The 21317-nt window shown below is 30.8% G+C and overlaps 1 protein-coding gene across 1 annotated transcript in view; it reads right to left on the bottom strand.

Annotated features, from left to right (window-relative positions):
* The window catches only part of LOC143072946 (spermine oxidase-like), a 37780-nt gene that overhangs the window by 14217 nt on the left and 2246 nt on the right, over positions 1–21317 (bottom strand). Inside the window, exons 2-3 of the mRNA XM_076248120.1 lie at positions 18949–19863; positions 13361–13490 (exon numbers count right to left, since the gene is read on the bottom strand). Coding sequence (XP_076104235.1) covers positions 13361–13490; positions 18949–19863 — 1045 coding nt within the window. The remainder of the gene's footprint in view (positions 1–13360; positions 13491–18948; positions 19864–21317) is intronic.

Here is a 21317-nt window from a genome sequence, read left to right as displayed (position 1 = left end):
GAAATAATTATCCAGCCCACTAAAGCATGAAAAAGTACCGTAGTCAAAGTCAGGTGACAAGGTATCATCATGAAATACCTCCACACATTTTTGTTTATAATACGAGGACTTGAAGGTGAAAGCGGATAAGATCAAGTCAAAGTGCAGATATTGTTTACTGGGGTTATTTACAAATTTTGAAAGCAGGTGTTTCTTCTGACCGGGAGTTAAACCTATATCTTACCTATATGTACCTTAACTATTGTAGCATGCAAAACAAAATTAACATCGTCATTAAACCTGCTGAGTAAGCATATTTAATGGAATGTCTCACCACACCACACATTTGACCCTGGGAAGGTAAAACTAAGAAGAATCTCATGATTATGTAATGTGTTGCTGGATGAAAATGCTTTGTTTTAATGATAATTCTATCAGATTTGAAATAAATTTGATTTCTCCCTGGTAAGCTTTTAAAAGCAAGGTTCAATCTAAAATCATATCTAGTTGTGACAGTAGTTATCAAAGGTACCAGGATTATAAAACAGGAAAAGGAAGAATTTTACTGTTTTATGATTTTTATAATATTCACTCCCTATATGTACATACACCAGCTCACATCATTTAAAGTAGCATATCAAATTTAAAAATATCAAATTCCATTTGGCAACATGTTGCACTATGTCAATATATTATATAATTAGATTCATAAGTTTTAACCATAATCAATACCACCATTTTTGTAGAAAATTAAAATTCTAGGAAAAGCTACAACACATTATCTTGAAACTAATAAACAATTCATGTACTCTTGAGCTTTACTATGCAGACAAAGGGAAGGGAGAATTGTTTATACAGGTTTATCCTGTTTATTCAGTCAGTCTCTTCCTGTTCAAAACATGACCATCAAAAGCATGTCTTCCTCTGATTTAAACATACTACATATTTTAAAATAAATAAAAACAAAATCAATGAACCAAAATGATCTGATTTCCTATACAGGTATATTTTTATGTCTTTTTCCGAGTAATCCACAATTTCCTTGTTTTTCTGTAATTCTCAGCCTGTTGCATTTCAATTAAGTCATGCCTGATTCTGGTTACTCAAAATTACTGAACTCAAGTGTGTTTCCAAGGACTGGTTTAAACCAAGCAACATTAAGGTTGGATTGAATCATAAATTTATGAAACACTTTGCTTTGAACATACTAGACAAAGGAATATTTAAATTTGTGAGAGACGCAAACATTAACCCCACACCTAAACAGATGCCACAAAAATGTGGTGCAATCTTTGTTATAGTAATGAACGTTTTCACTGTTACTAATCCAGTGTAGGAGTAAAAATCGATGATCACATAACATCCTGACAACAGATGAACATTTCCTTTTAAACGTAATTTTTATGTCATAATTTAATTTAGATTTTAAAGTTTTGAATAAAAGAACAAGCATGAGGAAGTTTGAGCAAGGACAAATAAACATAAACTTGATTTAATACTTAGAAATGTACTTAGCCCACCAATTACATGTACGCAGAATTGTTTGTCTAGTAACTGGGACTGTTGACGTCATGACAAACATTTAAATCTTCATATTTCACAACACATCATCAACAAGTCAAAAAACTAGGCCATGACTTCATTATCCAATATGTTATGAAATAATGGAAATGAAATTTTACTTTCAAATAGGTATATTCTAACTTTTAACATCACATGTTGTGTCAGATACAATTTTGATATTATTGATTGGAACTGGTATTGGTTTCGAATAATCTTTATTATTAGATCGAGGTCAAGTGTTTGAATAAATATATATATTTCACACTGAGTGAATGGCATATGTCTAATCATTGTTATTGTTTAGTTTCAAAAGAGAAATCAATTTCAAAATACATAGATTTCTTTTCATAAAATGTGTGTGGATATTTGTTGACATTGGCAAATAAAACTAATAATGTACAGCCTGAAACATATTTGTTTATCTTCAAGGTCAAAAAGAGGAATATGCTAGCTACATGTATATACAAAAGAATCCAGTGTCTGACCAAAACAAAAGTGTAATTGAACAGGAAGTCAGGGTCTTAATCTTTACTCCCTTTTACCACAAGTTTTCAAGCACATGATTAAGTCAGAATTTCCTGAAGATAACTTTTCTACCCACTATATGAAGGATTGGTTTTCAGAAGCCTGTTCTAACCAAAACATTTCATTAGCATCAATTTTGCACATGTAATTGCTGGAAATTCTGTCAGGAAATGACACCATTAAACAATCAGCTATGAATATAACACTTTAGTTTGTCCCAATTTTCCACTAAATTCAATATTCAAAGGAGATGGATTAAAGTTATATAGAGGAATGAAGGAATAATGAATTATGCATTGACTAAGTGAAAATCGTCAAATTTTTTGTTTGTGTTGTCTGTTGGCCCTCAAACAATTTGAAAAATTGTTAGATTGGCACAAGATTTGCAGGCTCTTGTAACAGGTTTTATTGTTGATCTATTGAGACATGTGCTGTACATGTTGTAAGCCTCCTTTAGTAAACTGTTATATATAAATTTTTACACCATATATAGATACAAATTGACCCAAAACTCATTAACTCACACCTCAGAAACAGAAGTCCTGACCTTATATGTCAGTTTAAAGAAATGTACTACATATATCATAGAACCTAATAGAGTACAGGTGTCAGACGGTAACATTCTAATATCTGTCTTCTTGTTTAACATACCTAAGCAAAACACTTTTAGACCATAGGTGTAGAAATTAAGAACAATATCATACCTAATTGATCAAACCCTGAACATCTTTAAGTCATAATATCAAAACTAGAGGTAGCAAATAGTCTATACAACATTTAAAAAAAATATATAATTAGTGTGCTATTGAAATTGACACTTTGACAAGTGAAAACTGATAGACATAGGTGAAGTGGACTATATGTCAATGGGACAGCAGCCTGATGATTTTCAGATTACAGTAATCAATATAATTCTATACCCTTAAAGTAGTATACAAACTGTAGTGTGTTTTCCTTCCAAACAATTATTTTTGTTATTTAGGGAATGATTTGAAATAAAATGATTTCCAGATGTATTTTCCGTCATTATTATCAGTTTCTGATATTACTACTTCCGCTGGACTCCCTTATGACTCAGAGAAGAACGTTCTCAAGACTATTATAAACTCAGCCTATAACAAATTCGGCCTCACAAACTCAGCCAATCACAGAATCTCAGAATATTAGACAAATTTCAGACAAGGTTATGAAATTTATATGAAGAAAAAAAAAATTTAATCAATTTTCAAACAGTTTACAAAATTACACAAATATAAAAATGCATATATAAAAAAAAAATTGTTTAAGGTATAAAAAATCTAAGATTTATATATGGAAATTGGATTACTTATATATTTCATATAAAATGTCAGGTTCTGAAGGTTTACTTATATTTATATATATCTAGGTATATAGATCAGACTGTTAAGATATTCAAAGCACATATAAAGCATGTAGTCAAAGAAACCTATTTGTTGTTTTAGGCCAAACTTTTTTTTAGATATATATATAATAAAAACTTCAAAACAGGGAAGAAGACTGGTCAAATCATTCCTTTTGTCAAATTGATTCAAAACAATAAACGATTCTAAATCCAGTAAAACTTTCAGAAAACAGGGAGAATATACCATGGTAGCAATCAAAAACAACAAGTCAGAGAAAAACAGATACTCGTAACAAGGAAAAAGGACCAACAACAGCCATCGAAACACTACACAGAGAACTAATAATTGAGATAACCACACCAAAAAACTTGGTTTCATCCCGTTGAGTATTTACTCAACCATTGACAACAAAGATGACCTGTGTTCAAAATGTCCTTCTTTTTTTTTAAATCCCAGACTTATAGAGCTTAATTATAGAATTGGTCAGTCTTATAAATCAAGTCTTGAAATGCTGGGAGAAAGATCAGCAAACTCACCCAGTATCTGGAAAAAGGGAAAAACTTCCAGTTGTTGATCAATATCAGACTCTTTTTTCACACACATTGTCTGTGACGCACATTGAACATGTATAAATTTACATTTCATTTAACACCAGTATTTACTAAATTAAGGTGTGTTTTCCCCATTATAAATATCTTCATCTCATTAATTACATGTATGTAAATGGATCATCTATGCCTATATAAGCAACAAATCATATATATTCATTATCTAAAAGTACTACATTATTATTATTAATATACAGAAGTGATATTAGCCAATATGTAAGAAGTTTACCGAGAATGAATAATGGCTTAGGTCAATAATTGGTCATGTCCCTGGGCTCAGACCTAAATTAATTCAGTAACAAAGATGAAATAAATAAATATACTTTGTATATATAACTCATATCAAAGTTCAGAGTTCTTTGTTTCATCTCCGATTTAGAATATGACTTGTTTGATGAATTATAAAACATACAACAGAAATATTTAACACCAATACATGTGACTTAAATAAAGACATAACATTCAGAAATATTAGTTTACAAGTATTTTCATCATGCCAGTCAACATTACACAAATCTGAATATATTTTCTTCCTCAAAATCAAAGTCATACAATCTACAGCTCCTACCTTAATTGTTAGTTGTTGTATTTAAGATCTTAAGAAAATCTCTTGCACATGTACAATAATGGATATAACAGTGTGGCATGCTGTATTGTAACGTTTATGGGTCATCGTAAATTCCCCTTTTTTATTTTTAGGTACTATATATAACTATAGTTGTTCAGTCAATTTTTATTCTTGGAAGCATATATTGTCAGTGATTTAGGGGAGGCTAATTAGATTTTGACACATAGTATGTACATGTACCCTTTTCTGGCATTAAAGACCCTATGCTGACCTCTAGTATTCATTTTCGTTTCATTTTGTTGTTGGGCTACTCTCTACTGGACTCTTTTCAATACTGGAGTTTTTCTTTTAAAGGTAGCCAAGGTACAGAACTACGAGCGCATTTGTTTCTAACCTAAACGATGCAAACGATTACACGCGGAGTCGTTTAATCCATCTGTTTCTTATATTTTTTGGTCAATGTTGACATCGCGTAATCGTTGATCATTTATCGTTGAGACGTGTAAACAATGAATTTTGTTTCTGCATCTGTCGTTTTAATTATTACGAGCACATTTTGTTTTCGCAAAGTCCTGGTTATTCATTTCCCGCACTTTTACCTGTTTGTTTACAGTGTGTGAGTGTAATCTATTTCTGTCTCTACTACGTTGGGTCGATAAAGATTATTAAACTATGTATTTGTTTCTAGCAGCGTAACGTTTCCTAAACCATAGTCATCTATAACAAAATTTCCTGTTAGAAACAAATGCACTCTTCATTAAACTTGATTAGCCTCTGCTGCTATGAGAGTAGATCTTATCATATATAGCATGTATAGAGGGGTGTACAACTCCTAGTAGATGGTCCATAGGTGGCCTTTTTTGTGATGAAATTTTTCATCCTACATCATATACATGCCATTTTATCAAAAGAAAGACTTTCAATATCTTGGTCAACATTTCTATGAACTTACAAGCTGTCACCAGAATAAATACTTATATTCAATCAAATACAATTACATGTACAAATCTGTTCCTTTAATATATGGTTTTATGAATTATTCAATCCACTTTAATTTTACTACCTATACAAGTACTTGCAAAGTGCACCATAAAAAAATTACAATTTTGTGAGCCATTTACTTCAAATGCATTGAACAAGGAAAAATCAATATAGTATTCCATGATGCCAGTAAATATTTCATATCTTGATAACAGCTTTCATTCTGGATAATCTCTCTCATGTCCAGAGAGATTTTAGATTTACATTAATTCTCCCTGTGCAAGGATTGAATAACCTCTGGTGAAAGTCATAATGTTGAACAAATACATCACATCTGCTTAGACTAATGGGTTTGTACTCTTTGTTCCAAGGTCAATCTAATTCCATAAAGGGAACTTGTAATTTTAGTCAAGACTTGGAAACCTTACTATTTGGCACCGGAGCAGGGTGTATTTATAATTTATATATCTATTATTGATAACCACAGAACAAGTTTAGGTGTACGTAGCTTGTATTTTTAATATTTGTGTACATATTTACTTTAAATAGTAGACCATAAGAGCAAAACCAATCTTGTTTGGAGTTGAGAGTTCTTGGAAGACCTTCCAATGATTTAAATAGCTGTCTAGATGTAGAACAAATATGTTTGATGCACAAAGTACAGCTATATAAAGTATATTTTGGATAAAGACAAATTTCAGGTTCATTTTTATGAATGAGAATGAGCTATATTTATGATGTTATCGAGAGGTCAATTAGCATAAATGACAACAACGTACAATGAACTCTTACTGTGATGTAATAACTTCAGCATTTTGACATTGGGAATGCTTGGGGAAATGCAGGAATGTAAAGGTCATCAATGTTATATCAGTACATCCACTTTTTATCAGGTCTCCAACAATACATTTTCTTCAAATAATATTCATTTAATTTACATGATAACAATGGTTATTTTGAAATTTCTGGAGATTGTGGAATTTTGCAATTTGTTAGTCACTTAGGTTCTTAACATTGTGTATCAATTTCAGAAAATATGCATGAAGCAAACCTAAGCTGAAATGAAATAGGAAGGATGGAATACAGGATAGACGGACTTAAGTTGCACGGACAGTCAAGAGTTACACTTACTGTCTACTTAGCCTGTGACACAGGGACATGAAAATAGCAGTTAAGCTTATATGATGAATTTTGGCCTATCTGCATGTAAAATAGTGAAAAACAATTGAAATAGAATTGCAAACAAAAAAATTTACCCTAAATATAATGTTCTGCACTAAAAAATTAAATGCATGCTATTTTATTTTAGTTAAAAACTTGTCTTTTCCTTTTCTTATTTCAGGCCAATCTTTTTCTAATTTCTGAGGCATGATCAGTACCTTGAACATGAACTCCTCCCCTTTGGAAATGTAGGTCAGTTTCTATAAATATAACAAGCTGATATACATCTGTAACCTGAGGAATATCAACTTCAGATATATATCATTTTCATATTGATTCTCCTTAAGATAATAGCAAATAAGTTGTCAATTAACATGAATGGACTTATACTCAACAGCTTGTTCAGTACATGTAAACATTTATAGGAAGTAAAGATTAGTTATCTCTTTTCCTGTCAAATTCAAATTTTGTCTCATAATCAAATGCAGTCACAAAGAATCCAAAAACTTATATCAAAACCTAAAAAATTTAATGAGACTGATCTATTCTAATAGCGATCAAGTAATTTACAATGTTGTTAGGTCACAATTTGAATACTTTTCTATATGTATTTCAATTTTTTGATAAGTTATTCTTTTTATCACATTGACCATTGACTTTCCAATGGAAATAAAGTTAAAATCAAATGTTTGTATGTTACATAATGCATGAACAGTTATTGGTACAAGACAAAGATTGCATTTCCAGAAAGCAAAACTGGCTATTTCCAGCAAACAGAACTGGTTCTTACTATTGAGAACAGTATTCTTCAAAAATCATCAATCGAATAAACTTTTATTTAACCCTTTCCTCCATTGACATTTTTTTTACACATACCTGATTCGCATAGGATTTTTTCAATTAAAAAAAATCATCAGGTTTAAAGTAGCAATGCATTGCAAAAAGGAATATTTCATCAATAAAATTCCAGTCAAATATTCTCTTGAATATCATTTTTATATTAGATACAAATTTTATAAGTTCTGATAAAGATTTTTCCTTGGTAAGACGTTTCAACTGAAGCACTACACAGGCGTCAAAAGGCGTCATTATGGAGTAAAGGGGGTGGCGTCAAAAAGCGTCATTATTGAGGAAAGGGTTAAGGTGTTAGAATTGATTCTAGTCTGTCATAGACATGATTTACAGATTAAGTTACTTTTTCTCATCAATAACTCTATTCATAACTCTTTAAAATTAAGAAATTTATAAATATTGATTCATGAAAATTATTGTATTATGAAATTTAATATTCCTCTATTACTATATTATATTGTTGTATTGTTTAGAGATTTGAATTTTGATTTTTTAGTGTTTTAATGCAACCTTTAAGCACACCACTTTTTGACTATTTCGTGGTGGTCAGTTTTTATTGGTGGAGGAAGCCTGAGTGCCCAGAGAAAACCACCAACCTTCAATAGGAAAACAGACCATCCTAGTCAATTGAAGTTGAGTGCACTTGAAAGGGGTTTAAACTCACAACCTCAGTGTTTACTGGCTAGTTTATTGTTTAGAGATAGGTGCTAAATAATTTGCAGAAAAGGGCAGCAAGACTTAATTTATATTTTCATCCAGAAAAGGCACCTGAGTGACAAAATGTGCAATAATTCTGCAGAGTGCACACATTGAAATGTCTTGCCTGTTTTACTGACCATGATAGATTTTGTCTGTTAGATATTTAGCTATTCTATAAAGCAAACAAAGTAAGCTTTACAATATTTTTTTGAATTTGATTTTAAGCTTATGTCCTTAGAACTGTGTCTTAACATTTGATCCCACTGGAAGATTTCCTCAGACAGAACGTGGACTGAGCTGTCAGCATGTGTGAAAGTGTTGAAGACACGGATTGATAACTATTTAGGAATTGGGTTATTTTCTCAAATATTGGCATTTTCTGCAGAACAAAGATTGTTTCAAAGATAAATTTAGGAAGACAAAACACTACATTTATACATCATATCACAAATATTTCCAACTTTTTAAGGTTTCAGAGAAGATGCAGCTTAATGAAATCAGTCTCTTCCTAAATTAGTAGTATATATAGATATCAAACTACAATACTAGCATCTCCTAGCATCAAATGTGAAGTACTTGGCAGATTCAGTTAGTTTGAATAGGACAGGTAATTTTCACTACTTCTAAAGTAAACAAAGATAAGCTTTACCACTAATATTTATGCACAATATACCTACATTCCCCGAAGCAGTACAAGTAAATATATAATCGATTATATTGGCAAATATTATACATTTCTTCTCAAGATATCATGTTGATTCAAGATTTTCTAAATTCAGACTGATTAATTGGTTTAAACTCTGAAAGCTGTAAAAAAACTGTAACTAATTAGAAATTATCAGATATGTATTCCATTTAAATGACAGTTTTTGTGCTATGGCATAATTACTACTATATATCCCTAAGCCATTTACATATATTATTTTATAAATGAACCGCAACTAAAAGCCCTAATAAAATGTTGTATACAAAATTGAAAGCAGTCATTTTAGATTTCATTGCACATTTGGCAATGACCAATATATATGTGACTATACCAAATCAATAAGGATATAGAAACAAAATGGTAAATTGAACTTAATTTGGAGTGTTCATTGTCAAAAGATATACCATGATATGCAAAGGAGCAAGTTGAAATCAACAAAATCTGTTGTTCGTTGATTTATAATCTAAAGATATAAACCACCTTTTTTGCAACCCTGTTTTGCAATTCCCCAAAACCTATATCCATGCAGTCACATGTACACATTTTATCTGCATATTCATTTCATATTTTACAATGAACCAACTCATTGTGGTTCTTTTAAACAACTAAATATTGTCAAATGAAAGCTTAAATCTGATACCAGTACATATCTACAACTCTTAACACTACTGGCAAATAACTTAAAGCTTAATGTCTCATAAATATATATCATATTTACGCTATTTTTAGCAAATAAAACAAATTCACCAGACTATATTATGAAACTGATGACATTTAAAAAGGTTTATTTTTCTACGGTAGTTGGTCACAAAAAACTTCAGGGAAATTCTTAACATGAAATTTTTTGATAGCTTATAAAAAGTGTTGTGAGCCTAAAGGTATAGGTCACTATCATGAATAAATATTTTCCAGCGATTGCCGCCAGGAAATCTGTCTAGATGTTATATATCTGAAAGGCAAATAAACATGTTACATTCTATTTAAATTCAAGGTCTTCAAAAATGTAAAATTAAATAACACATTCTTTTTAAATGATAATTATTTGCTTGACAATAAAATGAGATATATTAAATGTCTAACAATTCAAAGTCAAACATCATGCACTGTATGCAAAATGCATTGAACATTGCACAACCATAATCAAAATACACCTTTTTTTCTTAAAATTCACAGCACTTTGAATACTGTCCTTATGGTAAAACACTTGCATTACATATATATTTTTCAATAAACTTGTACAGCAAAAGGTTTCACAATGGAAAAATTCAAAACTAGACATCAGATTTCAACTTCAATTTTTTTTTTTTTTAGTTAAATCCAAAAGATTCCAAAATGTACCTCTATCCTTTCTCATTGAAAACCATATTTATTATTCCAGCACATGTAGGCAACAGATCTGATATATGTAAATATTAAATATATATATATATAACTCAGCTAAAGCTCAGACTTATACTGTGCTGCTAATAGACTGTGTTGCTATAATAGTCACTTAACGTATTGTTAAATTACCACAAAAATATGTACGCTGCAACTACAGTATGTGACCTTGAAGATCTCTAGTAAAAACATGCATTTATAGCCTTCGGTACATGTATACCAAACCTTCTATTCAATGTGGTGTATTATTTGTCATTATGCCTTGAGAATGATACTCAATAAAAAACATTTTAACATGTTTAATCAGTACATACTATCCAGAATATACAAAATTATATGTTCTTCAAGCTGCAATTGGCGAATGTCTAGGAAGGCCTTCCCAAGTTCTTAAGATGGGGACATTAGAAGCCACTTAAATGTAATATTAGTTGTCACGAACTACAAGACATTACAAGTCTTCTGTCTTTTATCTAGATTGCCTTTATACATAGAAATATGCTCCCAGAGAAGTTAAATGTATGAAATATCTACGATTTAATATGTATGAACTGAGATGTATGTAAAGTATGACTAAATGACCATGCAATAAGACATCTAATTCAAAAGGTCATTATACAATATTCAACAATAGACAAGTGGATAACATTAGTCCAGATGGGGCAGATTTTAAATGCTTTAGGTCCAGACATATAATGTTAGTCCATATGAATTGCTCCAGGTTCACAGATATTTACAGAGATAACCACCATAGAGTTTTCTGACTTAGAATAGACAATTTAATGTAAAGTAAGGCCTACCTGGTTTGGGAATACCATTACTACATGTGTGTTTAACGACCTTGACTATCAATGAGGGTATTGCACTGTTTGCCCTTGCCCTGGCTTTTAAGTCTTTTTCTGCTTTAATATACATTATAATTTATTTTAACTGTTCAACCTTACAGTTTAGTCAATTTGCTGGTAATGAATTTGACAGCTTATAATGCCTTTAAGATGATGGATTATTGATCTTTGAAAGCCAAATGATGCTTATAATGAATTATGTTTTCAATCATTAAGATAAAACAAACCTGCTGTATATTAAGTCAGAGATTGATTTAAATATATCTATCTTTTAGTTGGTCATATTTTGTCTATTATCAAAAAGTTACAATATACATGTATATACAAATAAAAAAGATAAAGAATATGAACCTAAACTTTTCTTTCTTAGCTGTATTTAGAAACTTATGACAAAAAAAAAAACCTAAAATCAAATCTTATTATTCATTAATACTATAGTTATATTATTTCTGATTATTTATGGAACAATATAGATTTTGACACTTTTGCCCAATTGACAATCATTAATTTTAATTTTTAAAGGACAAATTTAGGTCTTCCTTTTCTTGCTTTGTTTGTTTGTTGTTTATCATTGTTTATTGTTGTTTTGTTTTTATATGTTTCTTATTGAAGTAAGATGTAAATTGTTTTAAACCGAATGCTTTAAGTCATTGAGCGAAACGAGTGCATTAATTACGATGACTTTGACAAACCAACAGAATTTTAATAATGTGCGGTTTCATATGCACTCTATCAAATATACTTAATATCTTATTCATATTATAATACTTCTTTGTAAAGGTATTTACATTTATTTATCATTCACTAAGGCAAACAAGTCCACAGTTTATATTTTAATAAACTTTGACTATATATCTGGAAAACATTTAAACACAACCATGTATGCTTGTGTAAAGACGTACATTTATGCTTTTGGGTAAATAAATTCTCTCATCAACACTTGAAGAAAAGATGAATCATACAAATTCTAAAACCTGATCTGATTAAAATATACATGAATCACAAATCTATTACCCAATAATCATTAATTCCTAGTGATTCACTTGTTAAATCTTGTGTCATCTAATCTTTTTTTTTTGCAATTGAAAATGAAAAAAATCTTTCAACAATCAATACTAAGACCTGAGTAAAATATGTGAATATTTGAGAAACTTGATTCAGGGATATGAATCTCATTCAAGCTTGTCTACTGATCTGCTGATTTTTAAGGCTTGTACAGGAAATACCTTTTGTAACTGTTAAATATCTCATTACAACATCAAAAGTCTGAGTATTTTTACCTGTCTACAGGTTTAACACTTGTTACAGGTTATACAATGTTACAAAAATTCATTGAAGGGGGTGTGGGAAAAGAGTGATACAAAAAAGATAGGTAGAAAAACCCAACACACTGTATTATCTGACCTTTTAACCGTGATTAAAAGTATATGTTCCAAGTCACGTACAACCCTAGTGACAGATAAAGAGAGGGATTGTAGAATTTAAAATTGATATCAAATATACAAATTTGGGGCCTTTTAGAGCTGACTATGCGGTATTGGTTTTGTTCATTGTTATGAAGGACATATGGTGGCCTTTTGTTGTCAACTAAGTCTATGGTAGCTGAGAGTTGTCTCATTTGCAATCATACCATTTATAAGTATACCTGAAATATATAAACATAAGAACAAATGGGAAAGGACTAAAAAATTATGAAAGATTACAACAAGTCTAGATCATGTAGATGATGTCAAAATTCAGGGGTGGATAAAACCATTTTCATAAGGGGGTTCTCAACCAAGGCTAAGGGAGGGGGTTCAAACCATGTGTCCCCATTCAAAATTGATTGCCCACAAAAATCCAACCTCTGGAACCCCCAACCTGTACCGCCACTTAAATTAAAGAAATCAAAACTTATGACCATCCATATGATAATGTTTATAGTCAATACAATCTCTGGTTGAGGGAGTATTTGTCATGTCAATCAAATGACATGTCAATCAGTGCTTTAATCAATAATTTGAATAAACATATAATCATGATAATAAAATTATGCATGATTAAAAAAAAACAGAGGTCACAGTAATATGGGATCATGTAAATGTTTGTAAAGTGCAAGTTAACATAAATAATTGTTTGAAACATATTGCTACCTGATGACTTTTCTTGGCTGTGGAATGTCTTTTTTGCTAAGGAATTTTTTCAGAGCCTCCACAATGTCTTGTCCTATCTGCTCTTCCGTCAATGACTCCATATACAGTGCTTCTTTACCACTTAACCATCCTAAAAAAATATATCAGTTCCTGAAACATGTATAAATATAAACAGATAACAGATTAATTGATGTCTAAGATGGCCTCAAAAATTTAAATTTGAACAGGGATCCTGAAACACAGGGGCTCTTTTCACAAAAACTTACAACAGACTTTTTGTGAAATGAGTGCACGTGGTAGGCTTTTATTTAAAACTACATTTTGTACCTATGTATTATATATACACAAAAGTTAATTCAGTTACATATATAACTCCATGGAGAGAATTTTTAGTGATTGTAGGTGATTAACTCTGTAATATTGCTAGATGCATTATGCATATTGCTAAAGAATTAGACTGATGTATGCCCTAATCTTAAACACAGGGTCATATATACATTGTAAGTGTTATAACCTTGAATCCCCAGCCATCATTATGTTAGTTACACAACAAATCACTCATACAAGAGTGTTTTTAAATGTACATGTTACCTTAAATAACCTTCCATTTAAATTTTTAATGAACCTACATGTACATGTTTTATTATTATATACATGTATTATACTGCTACCAGTGATTTAATAATTAAAAGGAGATTATTAATGCTTGCTGCATGAAAAAATATGACCACAAAACCAAACCTAAACTTGGAAGCATTTTCAATATATCCTGGATGTTTTAGTTTGGAATATTTATCAATCAGTGATTTTTTAACAAAATAAAACATGTTAGGCAAATATGACTGCTGCCTAACCTTGCTCATTATCTCCTTTTATTTATACATTGTCATGATTGTAGTTATACATAAACATGCATTTCTTAAAATAAAACCAAAAAGCACAAAACATACTTTTTTAATAGCAAAAAGATAAAGAGATAAATTTGAACATGTACTACATGTAGTGATGGTGTACCCGAAATGTATATATTTTACAGTTTACTATGATGTCTGAGGAAGATGATAATTTACAAAATGTACATGCGCAAGATCAAACAGAAACATGCATGTACTGGTGAACAACTGCTGAAAATACAACTTGTTTTAAAACCATTAAATATATACTTTGTATTTCATTAAAAGCAGATGAATGCATCTATTAAGTATAAATGTAAGTGCATGTGTACTTTCAAATCTGTCTCCCATCACCATGATCACCTGCCAGATATTAGTTAGCATATATTTGTAATGTGAGTCAGGCCAAATATTTGAAAACAATATATGTGTTGCGGGACAATAAAGACTGTCACTGTATAGAATTTTTTAGTCTGTATTATGATTATGGTGACCATATAATTGCTTATAGTAAGTTATAGTAAATGTATCTGAGAAACAGACTCGCATACAAAAAATTTACATGTACATTAACCATTGAAGAACGTTGAAAATGAGGTCAATTTCAAGACAGACAGTCCCAAGTCAGGAGCCTGTAATTCAGTGGTTGTCATTTATTTATGTGTTTGTTTTCTATTTGTTTTTAATTCATTTTTTGTACATATAATTAGGCTGTTAGTTTTCTCGTTTGAATTGTTTTACATTGTCATTTCAAGGCCGTTCATAGCTGACTATGCGGTATGGGCTTTGCTCCTTGTTGAAGGCCATACTGTGACCTATAGTTGTTAATTTCTGTGTCATTTTTGTGTCTTGTGGAAAGCTGTCTCATTGGCAATCATACCACATCTTTTTTATATGTACACCTTACAATCATTCAATATTCCCAATAGAATAAATATCATACACAAGTATTTATCTCTAAAGTTACTTAGAGAACAGAAAATAATATTGAGACATATGGACAAGGCCAAGGGTTACACTTAATGCCCCCTTCACAGCAGCAGGGTCATAAAATTAATATATTTTTTTAATTGCTGAATACATGTACTAGTTGTAATGTTCTATGACTTTTATCAATTCACACCTTCTTTTGCCAAAGCAGAACTTGCACATAGGTATAGATTTTCATAACAGACAAGAGATACACAACAGCAATCCCAAAATGTTGTATATATCTAGATCTGCTTGCAAATTTGCCATGACCTAGATGCAACGATGTCTGATGTCAAATGCATCAATTTTGTTTCTAAGGTACATGTACATGTATGACTGTAGTGACATCACGACCGACCGTGAAATGAAACATGCATACATAGTTCTTTTGACACAACAAAAGTTGTAAACATTCAACCATTTAATTGTGAAAATTTCAATTCAAAGCAAACACATTAGAAATGACAAAAGAATTATTTGGAAAAAGAAGTCAAATTTACAAACAACATATATACCATGTATACCACCAGTACAGTATATATATTAGATTTATCACATAAATTGTAATAAGATGCATGTGGCCATGCTTATAGCTACAAGCAAACTTAGCTTCCAAAACTCTCTTCAGTGTCTCATGATGAAGTTAATTAACAAATAATAGTGGAAAAATACTTGTTGTAAATTGGGGATAGAAAAATCATTAACTGCATTTGGGCAAGACAGAAAACAACTCTCTCTTCACAAAATGATCAACATCACTGTTCATATCAACCAAGGTCAGGATTGTGCAGAAAGTTTATTGACCGCTGCAATTGAAAGAAGGCAAATGCTACACTGAATCTTCATTATAATCGATACAGAAGACATGAATTAACCCATTGACTGAAAACTGACCGGCCAATGAACTCTTTACCTTTTGAATTCTAGACTGGGGATGCCCTTAAAATTGAAACACACAATTGTAAAGTAAAAATGTAAATTTATGATTTTGAAACAACCAACATGATCAATTCACAATACTTCAACAAAAAATATCAATTTCACAAAATGAAAATATGGATAAGCCTAGTAGATAGTAGCTATTACATTGTATTATAGGTAGATAAATTTACTGAGTGAGAGTATACACAGTATATTTTATACAAGTTTTATTGATGCTACACTGCATAGCTTTCATGATGTCAAACAAGGACAAATCACAGGTTACTGTCCTGAGAGACAAATATGTTTTCTTTCCACATGTATTACATTTACATATCTAACCATCCCTTCACCTTAAAAGTTAATCGTTTTCACTGCATGCTGTCTGAGAGGATCAACATAATCTGTTGAGTCATTGCTTCACATATTTTCTGCAATCAACCTTTCCTTCTTTTTTTCTCTTTTATATAATTTGGAAGCCAGCTTTGAAATTGTCAGAAACCTGGCCGAGATGGGCTTTGTAATTATTGACGGATGTATACAATGAATGAAAATCAAATGAATGATATCTGATAATGATATATCAAAGTACCAGTTGAACCTGGACAGTAATAAATCATAAAACCCTGAATTCAATCATGTGTCATTATTACAAGGGTGAAGACCATGTACAGTACTACATTGTAGTATGCTAGAACTACAATAATTTACACTTGCCAAAGTTATACATACATGTATGTAACAAAAGAACACATAAATCATTTAGTGCTGTACATAGACAATTACACTATCTGGTTTCAAAAGTTTTACTTTATTAAAATATTGTGTTAAAAAAATGACAAATAATTAGGGCCAGCAGTACTAGTGATATTGTTTGCCTTGAATTAGTGGAGAATAAAGGCTTTTTCCCCTAGAGAAGAATCCCAATTTGGAAAAAAAAACGGCTTAAAATTATTCCCAAAAAGACAACTTTTTTCCCAAACAGTGCAGTCTCAGTAATAATTGTGCATGAATACAAACTGAAAAACACTCATTTAAACAATTTTCTTGCGTAAAATGACTATATGTGAACATTTGAGGGTCTATTTATGTATCATAAATGACAAAATGGGGTCTTATTTTAAAGCAGGGTTTGACTCTTGAGAAAATTGGTCTGTAAATTGAAGTTTCAGTCAAATTCATGGTTTATTTTAAATTTCCCAATTTGAAGAAAATGATGCATTTTTTCCCAATGAAAAAGGATAGAGGTAGTTTTGAAAAAAGTCAACAATATCACTGGCCTGTTTGGTTGGTTGTTATCAAAATTAATACTAAATCATGATATTGTAAGTTGTTATAGTCCACCAATCTCCAACTTTACTCTTGATTGCTACGTATAAATTGTAAACTAAAGGTCGCTTGAGGGCCCAGAATTCTTGAGTTAGGGTGGTAGAATCACAAATATTTTTTTTGTATGCCTATATCATACTATATATATATACATATACAATGTACATGTACAAATACATTTGTAGCACCTGTAGAACTATTGATTTTGTTCTGTAACAAATGTACCATGGTAACAAATAAATAATAATCATGATAATAATAGTACTTAATAAATATTATCTGAAAAAGAAATATTTACACATAAATCTCTCCACAAAGAAAAATCGTTCAACACACTTCACTTCCTCAGATACATGTATGCATGTGCATGAACATTAAAGGTAAATACAACTGGCCAAAACAAATTGATGTTGGCCTCCTAATTTTACATTGTCTATATATAAATATATATATATATGTTCATGTACATAAGACTTCATAGTAGTAAAAAAAGTTCTGGTAATTATAAACCAAGGTGTTGTATATTATTGGATATCCTGCATTTATCTTGCTTTACCATGAATTTGCTGCAAGATCCATCTACTTAAGTATCAAAATCAATCTTTGTATCAACCTTTATATCTTGGTGTCAATTATATTAGATACAGCCAATCGGGATAACACCCTCATGGATATATCTAATAATTCCAAAAGTGTATTTACAACTCATGATATGAAATATTTCTATGTACATTTTTTGTTTGTGTACTATAAAATTGAAAAAGTAAATGGGGAATGTGTCAAAGATACATGTACATGTATAGTGAGAACCCTGTAAACTTCAAAATTTTCATTACTAAATTGTTTACTGTGAAAGTACTTTAATTCGTTGGTATCAATTTTCGTGGTTTGAGCAATATTTACATGTTCGTGGGTTTTTAAATTCGTGGATTTTAGTTTTCTAAAAAAAAAAAATTGAAAAATTGAAGCCTTTAGAAACGAGGGTTACAAATAGTCTAGATTGAAGGAAATTGCAAAGTAAACATTGACCCGTGTAAATCGTAGTGAAAACACTAATTAACCCATGATAAAGTGATCAACAGATTAAAGACCATCAAAGGTGTTAATTAGGCCATTAACATGTCACCTAAAGAAAACAGTAACATAAACAAATGCTATGAATTGCCAAATAATTCTGAGCAAAATCAAGACCAGCATAATTTTTTTATTTCTTATATGTACGAGAACTATGAGGATATAAAATGAACACTTTATCATACTAGCATATCAATACCGGAAATCTGACTTTCATTGATCAAAAACAATTTGATTTTTATTTCGTTGGACACTTAAATTCGAGGATAAAGTCATCCACGAAAACCACGAAAATTGGTACCCCACGAATAAAAGTACTTTCACAGTATATGATCTAAGTGAAAAAAGACAGTCTAGATACAAATGTAGCACCTATGCCACTTTAACTATCATACTCACCAACTAAAACATTGTCATGTACCACTTCAAAGGAGTATATTTTACGATACCATGTGTGTCGCAGATCATTCATTTCAATGAGATCATTGTCCCACACAAGTTCTACACGGAACAATTCAGGCTCTGTCACTGGTTCATCAAACTGAACAATAACTTTGTCTACAATGCCAAATCCAACTGCATCTATTGCATCTAATTTCATTTTAGGCAATGGTGGGTTAAACATCCTATCACATGCAGCTTTTAAAACACCTAGTGAAACAGTACATATTACGTGATTTGCATAGAATTTTTCACCGTTTTCACATTCAACACAACATTCATAAACATTTTTTTCTGGATCTGGAAATTGTCTATTCCATCGTATACATTTGACTGGATGATTGAGTAAAATATTTTCCTTTGGGATACTACTTTTTAGGATTTCTAAAACTGCAGTAAAACCGGGTGGGATTGTATAATGAACACCTGGTAGTTCTTCATAACTTCCAAACTCACTCAAAGAAACCTCTGACAATGAATCACAGCCAGATATACAACACTCTAGCCTTTTTCGCTGATCAAACAACAATTCTCTAATATGACGGTCACCATTTGTATATCGTTCCAAAGTGTCTTCATATTCACGTTCCAGAAATGCCCCAACACTATCGTTTTCTTCCATTGTGGGCATACCATTTTGATAAAAATCCTCTGCTTGCATAATTAGTTGCCCATAGTTCAAATTTACTTGATTGACTATTTTTTCAGTTACTTCCTCTCCATTTTCCATTTTAAAGGATGTTTTATTACGAAGACCTTTATTGCCATGTCTCAATTCTAGCAAATTATTGTCATCAGCAATTTTAAAAATTGGGTTTCTTTCTATGCCATGTATCCAATTGGCCCCCATTTCTGCTTTATGGCCTTCGGCATCTGAAAAATATCATTTAAAAAAAATATTTATTATATTCTTAATTTCTTCAAAATCATTTCTACTTGTAGTGGGTAACGGTTTCTTGGCTTTAATATACATGTACATGTACAGAATTTATATTTAGGTTTTTAAACTTTATAAGTTCAGTTTTTAATGTGCCATTTTTAGAAAGTGTGTGAAAATAGTCATAATAATCATTCAACCAGATGAGAGGTTTTTACAATAATGTACAATAAGTAACAGCTAGTTTAATAAAGGGAGACTTAATGGATATATATACTATGTAAGTATACATGTACAATAATATAATGAGTAAATAAATTGAGTTTAACAAGAATGGTCACTTTCAAAAACTTGTGTGCAAAAAAAAACATGCATGTTTATGAACATGACAACAGGATCCTATCTAAAGCAGTGACATCCAGTTTAAGTTACCAAAGAGTATTTTGTATAGAATACAAGTGCATACCCTGTGCATACCCTTTACCACATACATGTAGTCAGCTATAAAGCTTGTTACAATTAAGAAAATGTCTTATTTTTCTACCAGACTTTTTTGTCATGTTGGGGCCTTTTTATACAGTCGACTATAGCTATGTATGTATAAAAGTATGGGTTTACTCATTTTTGTTACAAGGCTATATGTTGACCTATAACTTTTTATATTCATTTCATTTGGACTCAGCTGTCAGATAGACATTGGCAATCAAACCACATGCATTTCCTTATTTATACATGTAACATTGAGTTGGTCACATTTTTTTAATGATGGGTACACTTTTCCATTGTACTAATAGATACTGCATTGTGCAAAGTAGTGACATCTCATCATGATGTCTTGTGGTATGCTACTGACATGTGTATGGTACAATGCATAGCTTGTACTAGTCTGTTTCTGGTTCAATAGGTTCAAAAACAAGGACAAGACATAGGTTACCATTTACAAATGCAATACTCAGTACATATGGCTTAAAAAATACCAGATGAAACTAATGTGGCACAAATCTTGAATTCTAGTATGGTGAAATTTCAAAGAGCATTTCAAACCATCAAATAATCTTCACTCAGTCTTTAGTAGTTTGTAAATTAAACATGATAAATATCTAGATCATGTAGATGTAGACAATCTTGGCTACAAGAGGGTTACTGTGCATCATGAAAACTGTTTTTCAAGTAACAGAAACAGTGAACATTCATATTGAAATGTATATTTTGTCCATTTTTGTATTAAAATACAGTTTTCTCTACATGTAAATTTTTTGTACATGATGTGTTTCTTTTGGCATGCCATATACATGTAAAAATATTGAAATACTTCAATTTGACCTAAAAAAATGTCTAGTCTTCAGCTACAATTATAATACAATGTGTATCCTCCACATCTCATGTACATTTAGCATAATAACTTAAATCCTTTGTGAATACATGTATATCCAAATGCATACATTACAGC

Source organism: Mytilus galloprovincialis, chromosome 4 (genome assembly GCF_965363235.1).
Source record: "Mytilus galloprovincialis chromosome 4, xbMytGall1.hap1.1, whole genome shotgun sequence".
In the NCBI taxonomy this organism is placed as follows: domain Eukaryota; kingdom Metazoa; phylum Mollusca; class Bivalvia; order Mytilida; family Mytilidae; genus Mytilus; species Mytilus galloprovincialis.
The sequence above is the reverse complement of the archived record's forward strand: the minus strand, read 5'-3'. Positions and strand labels throughout refer to the sequence as shown.